The sequence below is a fragment of the Mustela lutreola genome, chromosome 15 (genome assembly GCF_030435805.1).
Source record: "Mustela lutreola isolate mMusLut2 chromosome 15, mMusLut2.pri, whole genome shotgun sequence".
NCBI lineage: Eukaryota > Metazoa > Chordata > Mammalia > Carnivora > Mustelidae > Mustela > Mustela lutreola.
In genome coordinates this window covers 1,389,846-1,406,101 of record NC_081304.1, presented here as the reverse complement: position 1 = coordinate 1,406,101, position 16,256 = coordinate 1,389,846, and the positions used below count along the sequence as shown (strand labels likewise).

The 16,256-nt window shown below is 62.6% G+C and overlaps 1 protein-coding gene across 3 annotated transcripts in view; it reads left to right on the top strand.

The window, feature by feature from the left end:
* Positions 1 to 6,500: 6,500 nt before the first annotated feature.
* Positions 6,501 to 16,256, top strand: part of BAHCC1 (BAH domain and coiled-coil containing 1) — a 55,853-nt gene continuing 46,097 nt past the window's right edge. For all 3 annotated transcript variants that reach the window (XM_059147886.1, XM_059147885.1, XM_059147884.1), the window contains exon 1: positions 6,501 to 7,027. In XM_059147886.1, the coding sequence (XP_059003869.1) occupies positions 6,853 to 7,027 (175 nt within the window). In that variant the 5' untranslated portion in view covers positions 6,501 to 6,852. The remainder of the gene's footprint in view (positions 7,028 to 16,256) is intronic.

The following is a 16,256-nucleotide window of genomic DNA, read 5'->3' as shown; positions in this document are numbered from 1 at the left end:
ATCCCCTCCGGGCTCATGGGCACCCGGGTCGCAGCGGCACACTCGGGGAGCTCGGAGAAATTCCAGGGTTCCGGCCGTCGCCAAGGTGTTCTCTTGCATGGAGGATCCTTTTTCAAGTACTTTGCTCACGTATATATTTAATTTCAAATGGAGCTTTAATACATAATGTTACATTTTAAGATTAAAAAAAAAAAAAAAAAGGTTCCTGGACCAGAAAACAAGCTTATTGGAGAAAGTCAGCAATGGGGAAGTCCCTTTCCGAGCCAAAGCAGGCAATATGCGGTCAGCGAGGGGCGCTTTGCGGGGGATCGGGACTCCAGGGCTGGAGAGCTGGGCCGAGGGGCTGCGAGAAGCTGGTGGGGACCCCAAGGCGCACGGACCGGGCAACCACCGCGCACCAGGCCATCGGAGCCCGGGGCGCAGTGTGAGCCTGGCGCGCTCCGGGACGCGCGGCAAGCCGCTCCCAGGCCGAGCTTCCTCCCCGCGTGGCCCTGCCAGCGGTCCCGGGGCGCAGGCCGCGGCCGCCCCTGCCGCCCCCCACAGGTGAGACTGATTTCTCCCGAGCCGGGCCGGCTTTCCCGGATGTGCGCAGGAAGCGGGGGCCTCCGTAGGTAGCCACAGGGGCGGGACCCGGAGGAACCCAGTCCCCCCAACACACGCCGGGGCCGCCACGGAGACTCCATCCTCCGGAAGCCGCGGCCCGAGCCCGGTGGCCCGCGTCAGCCACCCCCCGCCCCGACGGCCGCGCCAGCCCGAGCCCCCCCTCCCACGGGTCGGCAACGGGGACCTAATTCAATAGCCCGCGGCCTAATGAATAGCCGCACGCTAATCGGATCGCCCGGCGCTTTACGGATTTGCTCCCGCCGCCTTCTCTCCGCGGTCGCCGCGCGCCGCCCGGGGTCGTTTCCGCAGGCGTCGGCCTGGGGACTGGCCGGGGGCTCGGGCCGCAGGGGGGTCTGTACCCGCCGCGTCGCGGCCTCGCCCGGGGCTCACCTCGGGACCGCGCGCCCTGTCCGCGATCGTCGCGTCCCGGCGCTTACCTGCCAGCCTCCGGCTCTCCGGAGCGGCTCCGCCGGCCGCGCCGCCCGAAGCGGGCGCCCAGTCCCGGAGCCCCCACCCGCCGCCCGAGCCCCCCCAGCCCAGGTCAGAGATGCCCGCGGGGCAAGGCCGGCCCGGGCGCGCGCCTGCTTCCCCTTTCTCTCCGGATTCCTTTGATCCGCGGGCTCCGCGGCGCACCTCGGCTCCCGGGCTGCGGGGGTCGGCCCGTGGGGGTCCTGGAAACCGTCCCCAGCTTATCTCCTTTCATCAAGCGGCCTTGGGCGCCTTGAAACCGCGGAGCCAGTAATTGCTTTTTTCAGGAGGCCCTGTGCGGACTGGACAACAGCCAATCAGCGCCTTGTTTACACTCGGTGATTGACAGCCTGCTGGCAGCGTGCCAGCCAATCGCGGCTGTCCCGCGGGAGCGGGCGGGGGGGGGCGGGAAAAGGAAGGAGACAACAGAAGGCCTTGGGCTTAACCCTTTCCTGTCCCTATCGGAATGAGCCGGTGGAGAATTTCTAATGCGTGTGCGTGCGTTTGTTAGCATCTAGTCTAAATATCGTTTTTTTTTTTTTTTTTAAATCCCCCAGAGGAGGAGGCAGAGATTCACGATAAGAAAGAGGAATGAAAATAATGTACCCATCACTACTGAGACATCAGCTTGACTCCCGGAGAATAAATAGCATTTTGTTGGGAAACCAAATTCCAACAGAAATATTTATTTGGAGACTATTTTAAAAAGTGCTTTGCGTCTAATAATGATGAAGATAATCGTTCAGTGGCTCTTTTTAATGGGGAAGATAATTTAGCGGATATGCAGAAGGGTGGCATTGAAAAACGCCGCGCAGGATTTTCGCATTGTGCGTATGAAGGTAAACATATTTTAAAAATCTAGTTGCAGATGCAGAAAAGGGCAATCTTTATCTTGGCCATAAATTCCCCGATTTTCATTTTGATCAGTGCTCCGTTGCAAAGTATGGCCGAGGGAGATAAAAATGAGAGTTGACAGATAGATGGCCAGAGAGGCAGGACCCTCTCCCTGAGGTCTGATCCGCAGGCAGGGAAAGGAGACAACCAGGCAGGTGACTCGGACCCTGCGCCGCCCAGGCCTCGGGCGTGGGGGCATTCCTGAGCTCGGCCGGAGCAGGCGAACGTCTCGGAGTGGTGGAAGGGTCGGCAACCCGAGGAGGCCTCTACGTCTGGAGCTCGGGCCTACTTGCGCGGGGTTCAGCCACCTGCCAGACAGATCCCAGGTATTAAAAAAACATCTGCCTTCACGGGTGTTGCTGTTTCTTCTCCCGGCCTCTGTGCACCAGAAGCCAAACGTTAGGCCTGCTGGATTAAATTGGGGGGAAAAAAAAAAAAGGAAGAAAGAAAGAAAGAAAAAGGAAAAGCCTTCCCCTATGCGCGGACACGCGCTCCCACTCGCCTTGCTCCCTCTCCCGCCCTGCGCCACCACATTCCCATTCAGCAGCAACGATCTGCGCAGAGGAGCTGCGCAGTCGCCGGGCTTGAATTAGGCGCCATCGGGCTCAGTAGTAGCCCTGCTGCTCCCTGATTGGCAGCTCTCTGGCCCGGCGCCAGCCTATTGGGAGGCCTGTTTACGCCGAATGAGTGGCACGAGCTCCCGGCCGCGGAGGGCCGCGCAGCCAATCAGCGCGCCGGCTGCTCGGGGCTGAGTGGCACGAGCTTATTAGTATGCAGGGCCCGTGGCTCGCCGCGCCGGGCTGCAGGTTTGAGAGCCGCTCTGGATGGGCTCGCTAGAGTCGTTGTTGTGGAAGCGGTGCATTTACAGTGCAACAGTCAGCACATTGAAAATACCAATAGGAATACAAAACAAAGTCACATTTACTGATTTAATTGTATTGCATTCAATTGTATCCAGGAAACAGCCTCCAGTAAGTAACTGAAATTGCTTTCATTTTTTGTTTTTATATTTTTATTATTATTTTATTTTTTATTTTGGCTTTGGGGATTTACATTTTTTTTCTTTTTAGCAAGAGAAATTCAGGGTTGCGATGTTAAGAAGTATATATCTTCCCTTTTAAAAATTCCGTTATAATGTCGAGTAGGCTTTTTTTTTTTTTAAGATGGACTATATATAAGAGCGATTTTTTTTTTTCCTCTGAAAAATCTTATCGATCGGTTTAAAATTCCCCCCGTAACGCGTCCTTGCTTTGCTCTGAGCGCTTGTTGTCTCGATCGACACCCAGCATTAAAAATAAATAACCGCGACAGGCCAGGGACCGCCAGGCTGCGTCCAGCGCTAGCTGCGCGGGTGGCTCCGGGCGGCCGTGGGCGAGGACCCGGGCGCCGCCAACGCGAGTCGGGCTCCCGCGGCACCACGGACGGACCCCGGTTGTCCGCCCCCCACCTCGCTCCCCCCCGCGAGCCGCCGCGGCTCGGCCCCGCCCGGTCGCTCGGCGGCCCTGGGAACGCGCCGGCTCGGAGAGGCTGCGGCGGTGCGGGCCGCTGGCCGGAGGGGCTTTCCGGCCGCCCGCGAGGGCCCGCGGTGGGGAGCGGTGATGCGAGTTCTTCGGGTTTCGCTTTCCAGAGCCTAATTCGTTGCAGAACATTTCAGAAATTCTTTTCCTGGGAGGCGGGGGTGCCGAGGACGGGGAAGGGGGGCACGAGGCCAGCGCAGCGGGGCGTTTTCGCCGCGTGTGTCCCGGGCAGCGCGTGGGGCTCGGGTCACGGCCGGCCTGGCGGGGTCTGCGGGCGAGTGCGCCCTGGGGGTGCGGGTTCCCGCGCGGCCCTGGCCCTCGGTCCTCTCCCGCGGGGGCGGGCGCGGCCGTTTCGCAGGGAGCGGGTTCTGCGGCGGCGCCCGAGCCGACCGCGCCCCGGTGCGCCCCTGGCTCCAGCCCAGCCTGCAGGCCCCACGGCGCCCGCGCGCTGCGAGACTGCGCCGGAGGGACGCGCAGAGAGGGTGCTCCGAGCCCTAGGGCGACCGAAGCGGCGGCGCGTTGTTTTGGTCCTTCGGCTAGAAGCGAGGCAGACCCCAGGAACCCCGGATTCAGGAGCGCGCGAGCCACGCAGAGTGGGGGCGGCAGCTCTGGGGACCGAGCCCGCTCCCCCGGGGAGGAGCCCAGCGTCCCAGCGGTCCGAAGTTCGGTTCTTTCCAAACCGAGCTCGTCGTTCCTCCGCCCGGCGCGAGGCCCCTGCCCTCTGCCGCGTTCGCTGCGTTTCCTGCTCTAGACCCGCCAGGCCTGTGGCCGCGGCCTGCGGCGGCGCTGGGGGAGGGGGCTGCAGCCCGAGCAGCGGCGGGGGGCGGCTCGGCGGCTTCGGGTCCGGGCCGCGGCGCCCGCGCGTCCCCGCCCAGCGCCGTCCTCCGCCGGGGCTCCGCAGGCCCAGGGCCGCCCGCCGACCTGCGCGGAGGCGCCGCGCGGCCTCTCCGGGAGCGAAGAGCACAAAGGGAAGTCCCTCCTGCCCCGTCGGAATCGCAGCTGCAGGGGCGGGCGACCGTCCTTGCGCCCCCAGGGTGCGTACCGAGTCTGGCGGGACGGTGAGCCCGCGATCCGGCCGCGGGGCGCGCGAGACTGAGACCGCTGCGCGCGGCCGAGCCCGCGTCCCGAGAATCGCGAGCAGCTCGCGTCGCAGTCCCCTGCGGGAAGAAAGGACCCACGAACAAAAGCGTAGCGCGCACGAGTCCCCGGAGGCCGCCGGCAAGCCTCGCGCCCCCGCGGGCGCAGCCCAGGCCCTCGGCGCCTTTGAAGTCGCAGGTTCCAGACCTCCCTCCCCTCCTTCTCTGTCTTTGTCCCTCCCCGAGGCCCCCGGCCCGGGCCGCCCCTCCCCTGACCCGGCGCCCGCAGCCCGCTCGCCGGCGCTGCCCTGGCCCTGGCGGCGCGGCGCTCGCTTTGCAGGCCGGCGCGGCGGCGAGCGGGTTTGTTTGTTAGACCGGGGCAGAGAGCCGGCGATCCCTGGCGGCGAGGGAACCCCAAACCCCTTTGTATGAAGTTGAGAGACAAAGAGAACTCTTTGTGCAGGTCCCATTTATTTACAATGCGAAAGTTCTCCGGATAAATATGGAGAAAAGCTTATCAGCTGAGCAAATATGTGTTCACTTAATACATTATGTTTTCGGTTATAGATTAAATCAAACACAAAATAGTCTGCAAATAAGACGTTGTGGAGCCCGTAGCGCTCGACACGGCCGTCTAAACTGGTGCTCACGGCCTGGAGAGCATCCTGGTCGCCCTGCTGCCACGGCGGGACGGCGGGAAGGCAGGAGCCGGGCTTTCCGCGGGGTTCGCCGGCGAGAGTACCGAGCCTGCCCCTCTCCCTTCGGCGGGAGCTGACACCGAACGCCGAAACAATGCAGATTTAGGAAGATGAGGGGAAATATGCAAAGTGAAAGCGGTCCACGCGCGCGCCCGGCCGTGCAGTTTCTGTCGCCGGGTCGGTGTTTGCCCACTCGGCCTCCCAGTGCACGCCCCCGGCCGCGCGGGGGTGGAAGGAAGGGAGCCGGGGGTCTTTTTAAGTGGCTTTGCCGGGAGGGGGAAACCCAGGGCTGAGTCCCGGGGTCTGCTGGGCCCTGAGCCGGGGCGAAGGTTGCGCGGGGCCGGGCCGACTCCCCGAGGCCGGAGGGCTGAGCGGGCCGCCGCAGACCCCCGCGTGCCCGGGCTGCGCGGCTGCTCGGAGACCGACTGGGCTCGGCGACCCGGGGCAGGCGCTGCAGGGAGGAATTCTGTGGCCGATTCGGGGCGCCAAGAGAGAACACTTTCTGACTCTCAAAGCATCCCCCACCCCACCCCACCCCCTCCCCAAAGTCCCCAGTCCGCAGTGGAAGATCCTGGGCGAATTTGATTGGGGGGCGGGGTAATTGTTCCAGCCTAGCCGGGAAGCTCCCGGCTCGGGGACTACAGGCCGGGCACTTCGGCGTGGCCGCCCAGGTGACACCGGCGGCGGACGCAGACTCCTGGGACACTGGGGAGCTGCCCCGGGGTCCCGGCTGGGAGCTGGGGGTGGGGGCCTTGTCGGGGGCGGCGGGTTCTAAAGAATGGGCCGAAAGACGCATGGGGGGGATGGGAACAGGGGAGAAAGGAAGGTTATTAAAAAAAAAAAAAACTCTTGAGTTACAATCAATAAAATTACTCGCTTAATTAGCATGGTTATTCGGTTAAGCGGAATGTAGTAAAAGCTGGACCTCGGCATAAGGGGGGAGAGGAAAAAGGCGAGCGTGGACCTCAGGCCTTTTCCTCCGAGACACCTCTGGGCAGCGGGGGAGGGGAGGGGGTGTGCGTGTGAGTGTGTGTGTCTGTGTGTGAGTGCGTGATGGCTTCGCAGATTTGGGTTTTTATCACCCAGCGGAGCCAGCAGCCTTTTGCCGCGGCGCCCTCGCCGCAGGGACCCGCGGAGACGCGAAGGGGTAGCGGCGAGCGCTGCAGCCGGGTTCCCCCAGGCTCTTCGGGGCCGAGCGCGGCCGGGACGGTGCGTGTGCGCGCGGGGTCCGGACGGCCCGGGTGGCCCGGCGCGCGCGCAAGCGGCGGGAGACGCGCGGACTGTCCCGGGTCCGGCCGGCGGGCGGGGCGAGGACACCCCCTCCCAGACGAGCCGAGCCCCCCGAGTCACCGAGTCTCTTCTGCTTGCCTCCGCAGACTATGGACCCGCACGGCGGCCGCCGGCTCGGCGCGCGGCTGCCCGCCGAGGAGCCCAGTCCGCCGGCGTGCTGACCCGCCCGCCACCCCGCCGCTGACCCCGGACGCCGCCTCCTCCGCGCCGCCCGCGCGCCGCCCGCGCACGCCGAGCCGCCCCGGGGCCCCGGCCGCGCTGCTCCCCGGAGGCGGCGGCGGGCCGGGGCCGGGGCCGGGGCCCGGCATGGATGGCCGCGACTTCGCGCCGCCGCCGCATCTGCTGTCGGAGCGCGGGAGCCTGGGCCACCGCAGCGCCGCCGCCGCGCGCCTTGCCCCCGCCGGGCCGGCCGCGCAGCCGCCCGCTCACTTCCAGCCTGGAAAGTACTTCCCGTCGCCGCTGCCCATGGCTTCGCACACAGGTCAGTGCCGGCCGGGGCGGGCGCGGGAGAGGAGGCCCAGCCGAGAGGCGGGCACGGTCCGGGGGGAGCGGGCGCGCGCCCCTCCTCTCCGTGGAGCCCTCGCGGGGCAGCTTCGCTTTCATTTCCCCGCCGGGGCCGCGGTGGCGGGGCCCCGAGCCGCCGAGCCGCGGTTTGGAGCGGCCTTGCCGGGGTCCCCCGGGTCTCAGAGGGCAGCCCCGGAGCCGGCTAAAAATAAAGCCTTCCCCTCCGGCCCCCTCCCCCACCCCTTCCTGCAGAAAACCCAAACTCCCCCGGAAACCTCGTTTCTGCATTCTGCATTCACATCCTTGAGACATTCCGGGGCCGGGACAACGAGGCACTTTCTGCGGGAACAAAACGGCTGTTGTGCCTGGGGGCGGGGGGCGCCGCGGCCGGCGGATTAGGGCGGTGTGCGCGCGGGGTGCGCGCTAATAGGGACTGCTGGTGTAAGACGAGCAAATCCTGTTTCTATATAAAGCCTTGAAGTGTCAGGGTGAGAATGGGTTTGCAGGGGCTGCCTGGGCTTTAACAAGTGCGTCCGGTATCCTGCTAAAGCCGGACAGAGCGTGGCTGCGGCTCGGCCGAGGCTCCAGGCCCGCCGCCCCGGGGGAGCGCAGCGCCAGGCGGCGGCCTGGCTGGGGGCGGCGCGGGCCGCCTCGGCATTTCGGTGCAGGCGAGTGCGCCGGGAATTTGCTCCAAGAGGAGTGAACGGGCCTGCCCGGCGTTCCCGTCCTGGCGGATCCCCTTCCGCGGAGCGTTGCTCCTGGGCAGGGCTGACCCAGGCCTCCCCAGCGGCCCTCGCCCCTCTGGGGCGGCTCTGATATTACCGTTGAGCAAGGTCAGGGAGAGGGAGCGGGGAGCCCAGGGGCGGCTATCTCGGGGAGACCCTGGAGGTCACCGGCCTTAGCCCGCAGAGTTTGCAGGAGTAAGGTTTGGGGCTTGGGGTGGGGGCCTGCCGGTCAGGCTTGAAGGCTGGCTTGCTTTTGTTTACAGTTTGTTCTAAACATCGGAAATGCTGTTTGCCGCTTTTTGGGGTTTGTTTGTTAATTTGGCAGTAACAGTTATTATTGCTAGCTTGATGAACTGTGAATACTAATAAAATTATATCTGCTTTAATGGGATTACAATTAGTGTGGATTAAAACGGATGGAAGACTCCGGCTAGAAGGGAAAATGTCAGAAAGAAAAACATAAATTTCCTAAAAAGAAAAAAATATGCAAAATTCCTTAATTACTAATGGGCTTTTAGCATGTACAACACGGAGAGGTTCAGAAAGTTAGATGGAGGCGGGAGCAGAGGGGCTGGGCTCCAGGCGTCCTGGGGTCCTGCGCTCTGCCCGGGCGTCCTGCGCTCAGCCCGGGTGTCCTGCGCTCTGCCTGGCCGAGGGGCCTCCCTGAGGCAGCCCTTCAGCTCTTTCTTGCTGTTCCTCTTTCTGTCCTTCTCTTTTCTCCTCTCTAGATTTATAACTTGAAAGAGGAAACGTACTTGCTTGGGAAATTGGTGATTTAAAAATATCTGTGCTGGCTGTCCCTGGAGTTAGTGACTCTCCTGCCCCAGGTTTGGAGATGGTGCCCACCGGGAGGAGCCTGCACTGGGGGGCTGCGGTGCAGGGCTCCTGCGGGCCACAGGGACAGTGTGGTCTCCCTGCCAGCCCCTTTTCTCAGCCGGAGGCTTGCAGCCCCGCTGAGGGTGAGAAGGCTGAGCCTGCAGGTTGGGGGATGGGGAGGGAGGAGCTGCAAACCCCCCCCCCCCCAGCGTTTGCCTGCAAGCCCGGCAGGTAGGAGCATCAGCCCTGAAACAACAGGGTCCAGAGAGGGTCCGGAAGGGCGCCTGATGCCTAGGCTTCCCCCAGGCTATCCCACTCTGGGGAGGCCCGAGCAGGTGGGATCCCCCATCCATTCAGGTCACGGCTGCCTCCCCGGTCCCCACTCCCAAACCTGTAGCCTAACCTAGGTCTTGGTCAGCCACCATGTTCCTTTTCTGCTGTTTCTGCCACATGCAGGCATCACCAAGTCAGGTGGGAATGTGGTCGGGGTGGCCCGGACCATTGTCTTGATCTTTCCAAGTTTGACCACGTGGTTCTTGGAGCAGAGGCCTTGCTGGGTTTGGAGATCCCGGGTGGGCCGTGGCCCGGTCTGTGTCCTTGACCTAGACCCAGCCCTCCTCCCCATATGCAGGGTGCTCCAGAGGGCGCTGGAGGTCCCCAGGGCACCCTTCGAGGGGGGCTGAAGGGCCACGTGTTCCCTGTTCCTGGAGGCCATTTCCACCCCCTGGGGGACCAGAGTGCTATTGTGTTTGGAGGTGTCCGACCCATTAGTGACGGAAAGGCTGGCCCGAATGGGCGTCCAGCGAGAAATGTCTGCCGCTGAAAGCCTTTTGAAATTGCTGAAAGCCAGAATATTGTATTGGTTTTTAAAATTTAGCTGCATCATTTTTTTTAAAGAATTATACCCCAGATCACTTTGCTTTGGACTGTATCTATAGATGATCTAGTTTAGAAAGGAAAAAAAGTATAATTAAGTTAAAAACGTGTTTTTCCCCATTTGTGTGTGGATTTCCAAATGGCTAGTTTGGCGGACTTTCTTCCCATTTCCGCAGATGGCCGCCGATCCTCAGGCCAGGCCAGGCTGCCCGCAGCCTAGCCGCCCCTCCCTCCCCGCACTGCTCGGCTGCCCCCGAAAGGAAAATTGCCCCGAAGCTCCTTCTTATGTGTCCAGGTCTAACCGGGAGTGGGGTCCAGCCACCAAGGATGGAGTCCCGGCTTCCCAGGACTCGTTATCCTCGGCAGGGCCTGCAGGGCTGAGCCAAGGGGCTCCCTGTCCCCCCCCCATCCCCCCCCCCCCCCCCCCCGCCTGCCTGTGCTGCCCCACCCAGTGCTTTCAAGATGTCAGCTTGAGGACCCTGATGGGACGTTGGGCTCCAGGGCTTCTTCTATTGTTTTTCTAAAAATGAAAGTGCTGGTAGCTTTATAATCGGGCTGTAGGGTTTTATGGTAAAGTGCTGTTCCAGTAACCTTGTCACCAAAAGGTGCAATTAAAATGTTTGGAATCATTATTTTTAGTGCAGTGTTAGATTTTGTCTCTAATACAGATGGTCCAGAGGCAAAGCTGTGAAGTCTAGGGGAAAAAAAAAAAAAAAAGAAAATCAACAACGCATCAACCCAAGATTTTCCATCAGCACTACCGCCTGGAGCGGTTGGGGACCGCGCCTCTCCCGGCTCCTTTCAAAAAGAGGCGGCGGGGCCTGGGAGAAGCCGGTCCCCACCCCCTCTTCCGGCCGGGTCAGCGCCTGTCCTCCATCCTTCTCTGTCCACCGCCCCCCCACCCCCCTGCCTTGGGCCGAGCCTCCAAGAACCACCGGGCCTCTACCCAAGACAGGCGGAGGTGCCGATTTCCGCAGTCTGGCTGCGGGTTGGGTTTTCCTCTCTGCCTCTTCTCTTGTCTCTTTTGGGGTGTAGACGGGCCCGGCCTGGAGGCCAGGGGCCGCGGGGAAGGGGGGCGTTGGGAATAAACAGGGCGGCAGCAGGTCCCTTCTGTCGGGAGGACGGCAGACTCCTTTCCTCGGATTGCCAACCTTGAAAAGAAAGAAAGCAAAACACACTGGAGGAAGAAAGATAATTTCCTAGTGTGAAAAGACCCCATCAAAGGCTCCCCCCTCCCTCATCATGTGATATTTTTTTGTAAAGAAAAAAATACATTTTCATAAATACCTCATTAACTCAATGACACGATGGTGTTTCTGCAACAGTTACCAACATTAAGTAGGTGTGAAAAGAGTTACTTTCTGAAGACTCTACCCATCCTGCTTGGGAAGTGACAGAACCAGACATCAAAGCGGGCCGCCCCGCTGCAGAGCCCCGGGGATCCGGCGGCCCCGTAGACCAGCCTGGCCACAGCCGCCCTGCCCGCCCCTCCGAAGCCATTTTTGGAATGTGGGTTTTTTCTCAGTGGGGCTTGTGCTGCCATGTCTGATTATTGCCTATAAGGATATTCCTATAGGAATATCCAGGTCACGTGAGTAATAAAACAAATTAGCCAGCGAGGCAGGGAGCGGCCTTGTACAGACAGCACATCTCCCCAGGAAAACACACGCACCCCAAACGCCGCCCGGTTATTCTTAGAAATCTCCCTCCTCTGCCTCGAGACTGGGTTCAGCAGCCCGCACAGACAGGACCGAACGCATAGGAGTCTGTTAGAATAACATGGATGAGGCTAAAAATACCCCTCAGAAACACACATAAAAAAGCCAAATCCAACAACAGAACGAGCTAAAAATATTCCAGGCTTTGGCAAAGAGCACAGAGTTAAATAAATTATACAAGAGCCATTCATGGGAGCAAGTCGACTTTCTCTCTTACGGGAACTTGGTTCAAGCTAATAAAAATAATAATTTACTGGCCACTGAGCTTTGCATGAGTTTAAATTTAATTGGTGGGGTTTCTGGCGTTTGTCACTTCTTGGCGATTATTAGTGGGCTTGCCCTGGCCTGGGGCAGGGTGGGGAGGGGGTGCAGGGCCTGGGGTCCCTGGAAGCACAGGATGGCCTCTCCTCGGCAGGAGGGCCTGGGTGCAAGGGCACAATGGCCCCCGGAGGCCAGGCGGAAGGAGGAGGGAGGTTGCAGGGCTGGGGGTGGGCGGTCAGGGGAGGCAGAAAGGAGACGGGCTAGGTGCGGCTGTTTTAATTTGATAAACGATCGTACACCTTTAAGAGTGTGTTTTAACAATCAAGATACACTCCAGCAAGTTGATAGGATGTTCGCTGTCAACTTACATATGTCATCAGAGCGGGCTGTGAGCATAAATAACGCGGAGTGTGCGGCAGCCTCGGCGGGCACCGGCAGGTAGCACCCCGTCCCCTGGCTGGCGCTTCTCTCTCCTGGTGTCTGGGGTCAGTAGGCAGAGGAGGATAGGAGTGGGGGGACACGTTGGGTCTCCAACATCGGGTCTCCCCGCCAAAATAAGAGTTCGGTCGTCTTGCTAGAGAAGCCACTGCGGGAGGACCTGAGGCTGGTGACTTTGGGCAGCAGATGTCTACATTCAGCCACTTTAGGAATGTCAAATTTGCACCCAGGGATTAGGGTCTGAGTAATCCCCTTTGGTCTCTTCTCTTCCTCCGTTGTTCCTTAGAGGACCGCCCCTGGAAATCCCTGCCCGCTCTCCTAACTCCTAAAAGACTACACTTCCCAGGATGCCCCTGGTCCAGCTCTGGGGGTGGGGGTGGTTCCCAGGCACTGAGAGTTCAGCCAGTGCCACTGAGAATGAGTGCTTTCCAGCAGACCAGAGAGGATCCTTGGTCACCACCCCCCTGGAGCCTCCCTTGCTTGCCTCCTGGGAGAGGCTCCTGGGCCCCAGCAGTGGGGAGCTGCCCTGCAACCTTGGACCTGCATGGCCGCTATCTTGACTGGCGTGACCAGAGTTCCCTGGGGATTCCCACCAGTGCCCCTCCCCATTTCAGCCCACGCTTCATGCCTCCCTTCGGTGTGGCCTTCTCAGAGGGGCCCTGGTCTCCTTGAGGACCGGTGTGGAAGGGATGCCGGGGGCCCTGCCTGGCCCCCAGGCTGGTCTCTGTCCTGGAGTCCCATGAGAACACCCTTCACAGCCTTCGGCGTGGCACCTTCTCCTAGCCTCACGTCCTCAGTCCTTGCCCAAACCAGGCGGGTCTGCGCGCAGCCTGGGAGCGAGGTCTGGCAGTTTCTAAGAAGAAACCGTCCCCCCAGGATAGACGCCCTGGGCTCCTAGGACGGCCCGGCTCATCATCACCTGTCCAAAGAAGGTTCTCAAACTGGCTGCCACCTGCAGCCCCCTGGAGAGGGGGCCTGTCCCAGGTGCCCCTTGGAGACAACCCCCCCCCGCCAGGTCCCCCCCACTGCGAGGTCCTCCTGCGTCACCCCATTGCTTTCTCCACGCGTGACTTCAGAGTGGCAGGAAGCACAGGGCACACCCCCTTTGGCAGATAGGCCATGTGCTCTGATGGCCCCCCGCCCCTGCTCGGCACCAGGGAGCCCCAGCCCCCGCTTAATCTCTGGGGCCTCCTTTCTCATCCCAGAGACTGGGTGGCGGTGGGGGGAATCGCCACAAAATCCAAGCCCGCTCACAGCATCCGGAACACGTCCCACAGTGCCCCGCCAGCCCCGCCGGGAAGGGGGGACCGCCGCTCCGCCGCGACTCTGACGTTTTCACAGGGTAATACACTGTCAGATCACGCAGGCCTGTGGGACAGCCGGCCGCCTCTGTCTGTTGTCATATATGATATGGGTGCGTCCTGCGGCCCTTGAGCAGCTGCCACCAGACGCCCACCCCGGGGGGTTGGGGAGGAGGGTTGCTGGAGGAGCCGCGTGGGCCTGGCGGGGAGGCGTCCAGCACGCGAGCTGGGAGCCAGGGGCTGGCATCCGAGGGCCGAGAGCCGAGGGCCGCCGCAGCTGTCTGGGTGATTAGGTTCCAGATGGAATCAGCCAGCAAGCGGTTTTTTCACTCTGACCTGGGCCGGGGAGAGGAGGAGAAGGGAACGAACAGGTGGGTTGGGTTCCCTCCCCCCTCCCCTCTGCCCCCTCCCCCCTCTCCCCTCCCTGGCCCCCCAACAAAGAGTCCAGTGTCTTTAGATGCAAAGGCTTTTGAGGCTCAGTGGGGGGAGGGAGACCCACTGTGTGCCTGGAACTGGAAGGAAAGAGGAAGCAGCCCCTCCCCCTCCCTAGGGCAGGAACTTGGTTTTCCACTGGAAATTTCCAGAAATGGGGGAGGGGCGGAGAGGACCCCTGTGCTGCCCATAGAAGCCTCTAAGCAGCTAGCTGGGGTCCCCGAGGGCGGCCTGGGAGCAGCGCCCTGCTGGGGCACCCCATCCAGAACGAGAGAGTCCCAGGGTGAATTACGTTGGGACTGTATGCCCCGAGCCATCTTCCCGGGAGGGCAGGTCACGGCTGGGTCCCTCTGCGGGGTCCTCAGGGAAGCCAGGGGCTTTCCTCCTGGGCACAGCCACAGGCGGCTTGGGCAGTGGGCAGCGGGGTGGCCCGCCCTTCGTGGAGGAGGGTGTGCTGGAGCCCAGTTGGGCAGGGGTGAGAAGAAGGCCCGCTAGGGACAGCTGGACGGGAGACGCAGTGGTGGGAGTGGGAGGGAGCTGGGCTTGCGCTCCCCGCCTGGCACCCGGGTGCCCCTGGCAGGGACGGGCTCCGCCTCGGGCACGGACGACAGCCCCGTCTCCTGGCACAGCCCCCATCCCCTCTGTGGGCAGAGGTGGAGGCCCACCCCGCAGACCCCGACGGGGGCACCGGCGCATCTCCTGGCCGAGCTCCCAGGGGCCGCGGTGCGTGGACGCAGGTCGCCTCCTGCTCGCCCCCGCTCTCCTTGCCGGACAGGCCTTCCCACTCCCGCACAAGCAGCCTTCCAGGAATCCGATTCCGGCGCCGCTGGGAGAGCCAGCTGTCCGGTGACCTGAGCGCCTGCTGGTGCCACTTCCTGCCACCTGCTCTGTCCTTGAGGTCCTGGGCCCCGGGCAGGGTGGAGCCCACTTGGGGCCCTTGCTGTGCGGCTGGGCCCTGGGGAGCCGTGGACCATGCTTTAGCCCCTCTGTGCCTCTCCCACCGTGGCCCCGCGGAGACCCCCCGCTCCCCTTGCCGGAAGGGCTTCCCGTACGGAGTCCCCACCGTACTTAGCACTCCACGTCTGTGCCCAGCCACCCACGGGCTCCGGCCCCTTCCGGAGCTGGCCCGCGGCCAGGTCTCCAGGGGGCCACCAACACAGCCGCCCGTGCCCAGACCCTATCACACACTCAGCGCTGCAGCTGACTCCACCAGGTCCGGGCCTCACCCACTCTCAGAGCCTCCTGGTGATCCTGCCGTGCGGATCCTGAACGTGCCCCCACGTTCTGCCCAGACTCTACCTCTCCCTCTCAGGAGGGCCTCCCTGGGCCTCTGGCCCATCCCCCGTCCCACAGGCTGCATGGCCTCCTGGCCCTGACCCCCTGGGTGCCCTGTGCCCCCAGGCCAGCAGCGGGCTCTGCCCAGCTCCCTGGACCAGTGCTGGTGGAGTTGGAGCCCTTCCCCATGGGGCTGCAGACTCCTAAGTCTGGGGTGTCCTCCATCCCTTCCTTTCTGCCGGAGTTGGGCCCCCCAGGACCGTGGGGGCCCCCAGGTGGGGGTGTGCACTTGGGGAGCACGCATGTGTCTGGGGATACAAGGAGAGCCTCGTCCGGGTTTTCTCCCATGTTGGAGAAGAGGGAAGAAGAGGACCGTCTCCAGGAGAAGGCAGTTAGGGGGAGGGGGTGGGGGACGCGCCAGGGTCCGCATGGACCCTAGGTCTCTTCACTAAAAACCAAGGTGCCCTGCCCGCCTGCCTGAGCATGACATGGGGACGGCATGCTGGCAGTGCCCTGTGTGTGTCCCCAGCCTGTGTGGACACCTCCCGGGGGCCGGGTCAGCGTCTCCCCTTCCAGAAGCATCTTCTGTCATTGGCAGAGGCCCCCAAGCTGTGTGTGCCACATTTTAAAAGGTATGAGCACTAAACAGATGGACAGAGGAAGCTGTCCCCCTGTTAGTATCACACCTGGGGCGGGGGTTGGGGGTAGAGTCCAGAGGCTTCACCTGAGTCCTAGGGCACTGGTGAGTGACGAGGGATGCTGCGGGGGGCGGGGGGGGGGGCTGCCGCTCTCCTCCCTGGTGGCTGTGGGCGGCTGCCCAGGCGGGGGACTCGCGTGTGGTGGGGGCCACCAACCAAAGGAAAAGGAGGGCGCAGTGGAGACACGGGAGCTGGCAGAAGGCAGGGCTGTGGTTCTGCCCCCTTGCCCTGCATGGCATCTCCATCCTAGGCAGGCGAACCTTCACACGGTGCCACTCTGCTCTCTGGACCTTGGCGCCTGGCTGGGAGGTTTGTGTGGCGGGACCGGCCGTGTCCAGGCCTTCTGACTGCTGGTCGCCCCTGCTCTGTCCCTTAGGAGCCCATTAGAGCTGGCTGGACGTACACACTTGTACACACCCTGGCCCCAGGATGTGCCCAGAGGCCTGGAGAGAAAGTGACTGGTGCCTGTGTCTTGCAGGAGGGGCTGCCTCCCTGGGGACAGGCAGAGAGGGGCACATGGGGCACCTCCTGGGGGACCCCCTTCACGGGTCCCAGTCCCCCAGCTTCCCATGGTGTCTGTCTAGAGGGCCTGAGCGGCACCCAGCTATGGGGTCCTGCCATCCTTCCCCTGGCTGGCTTCGGCTTCTGGGGGCCGTCGCACGGGGC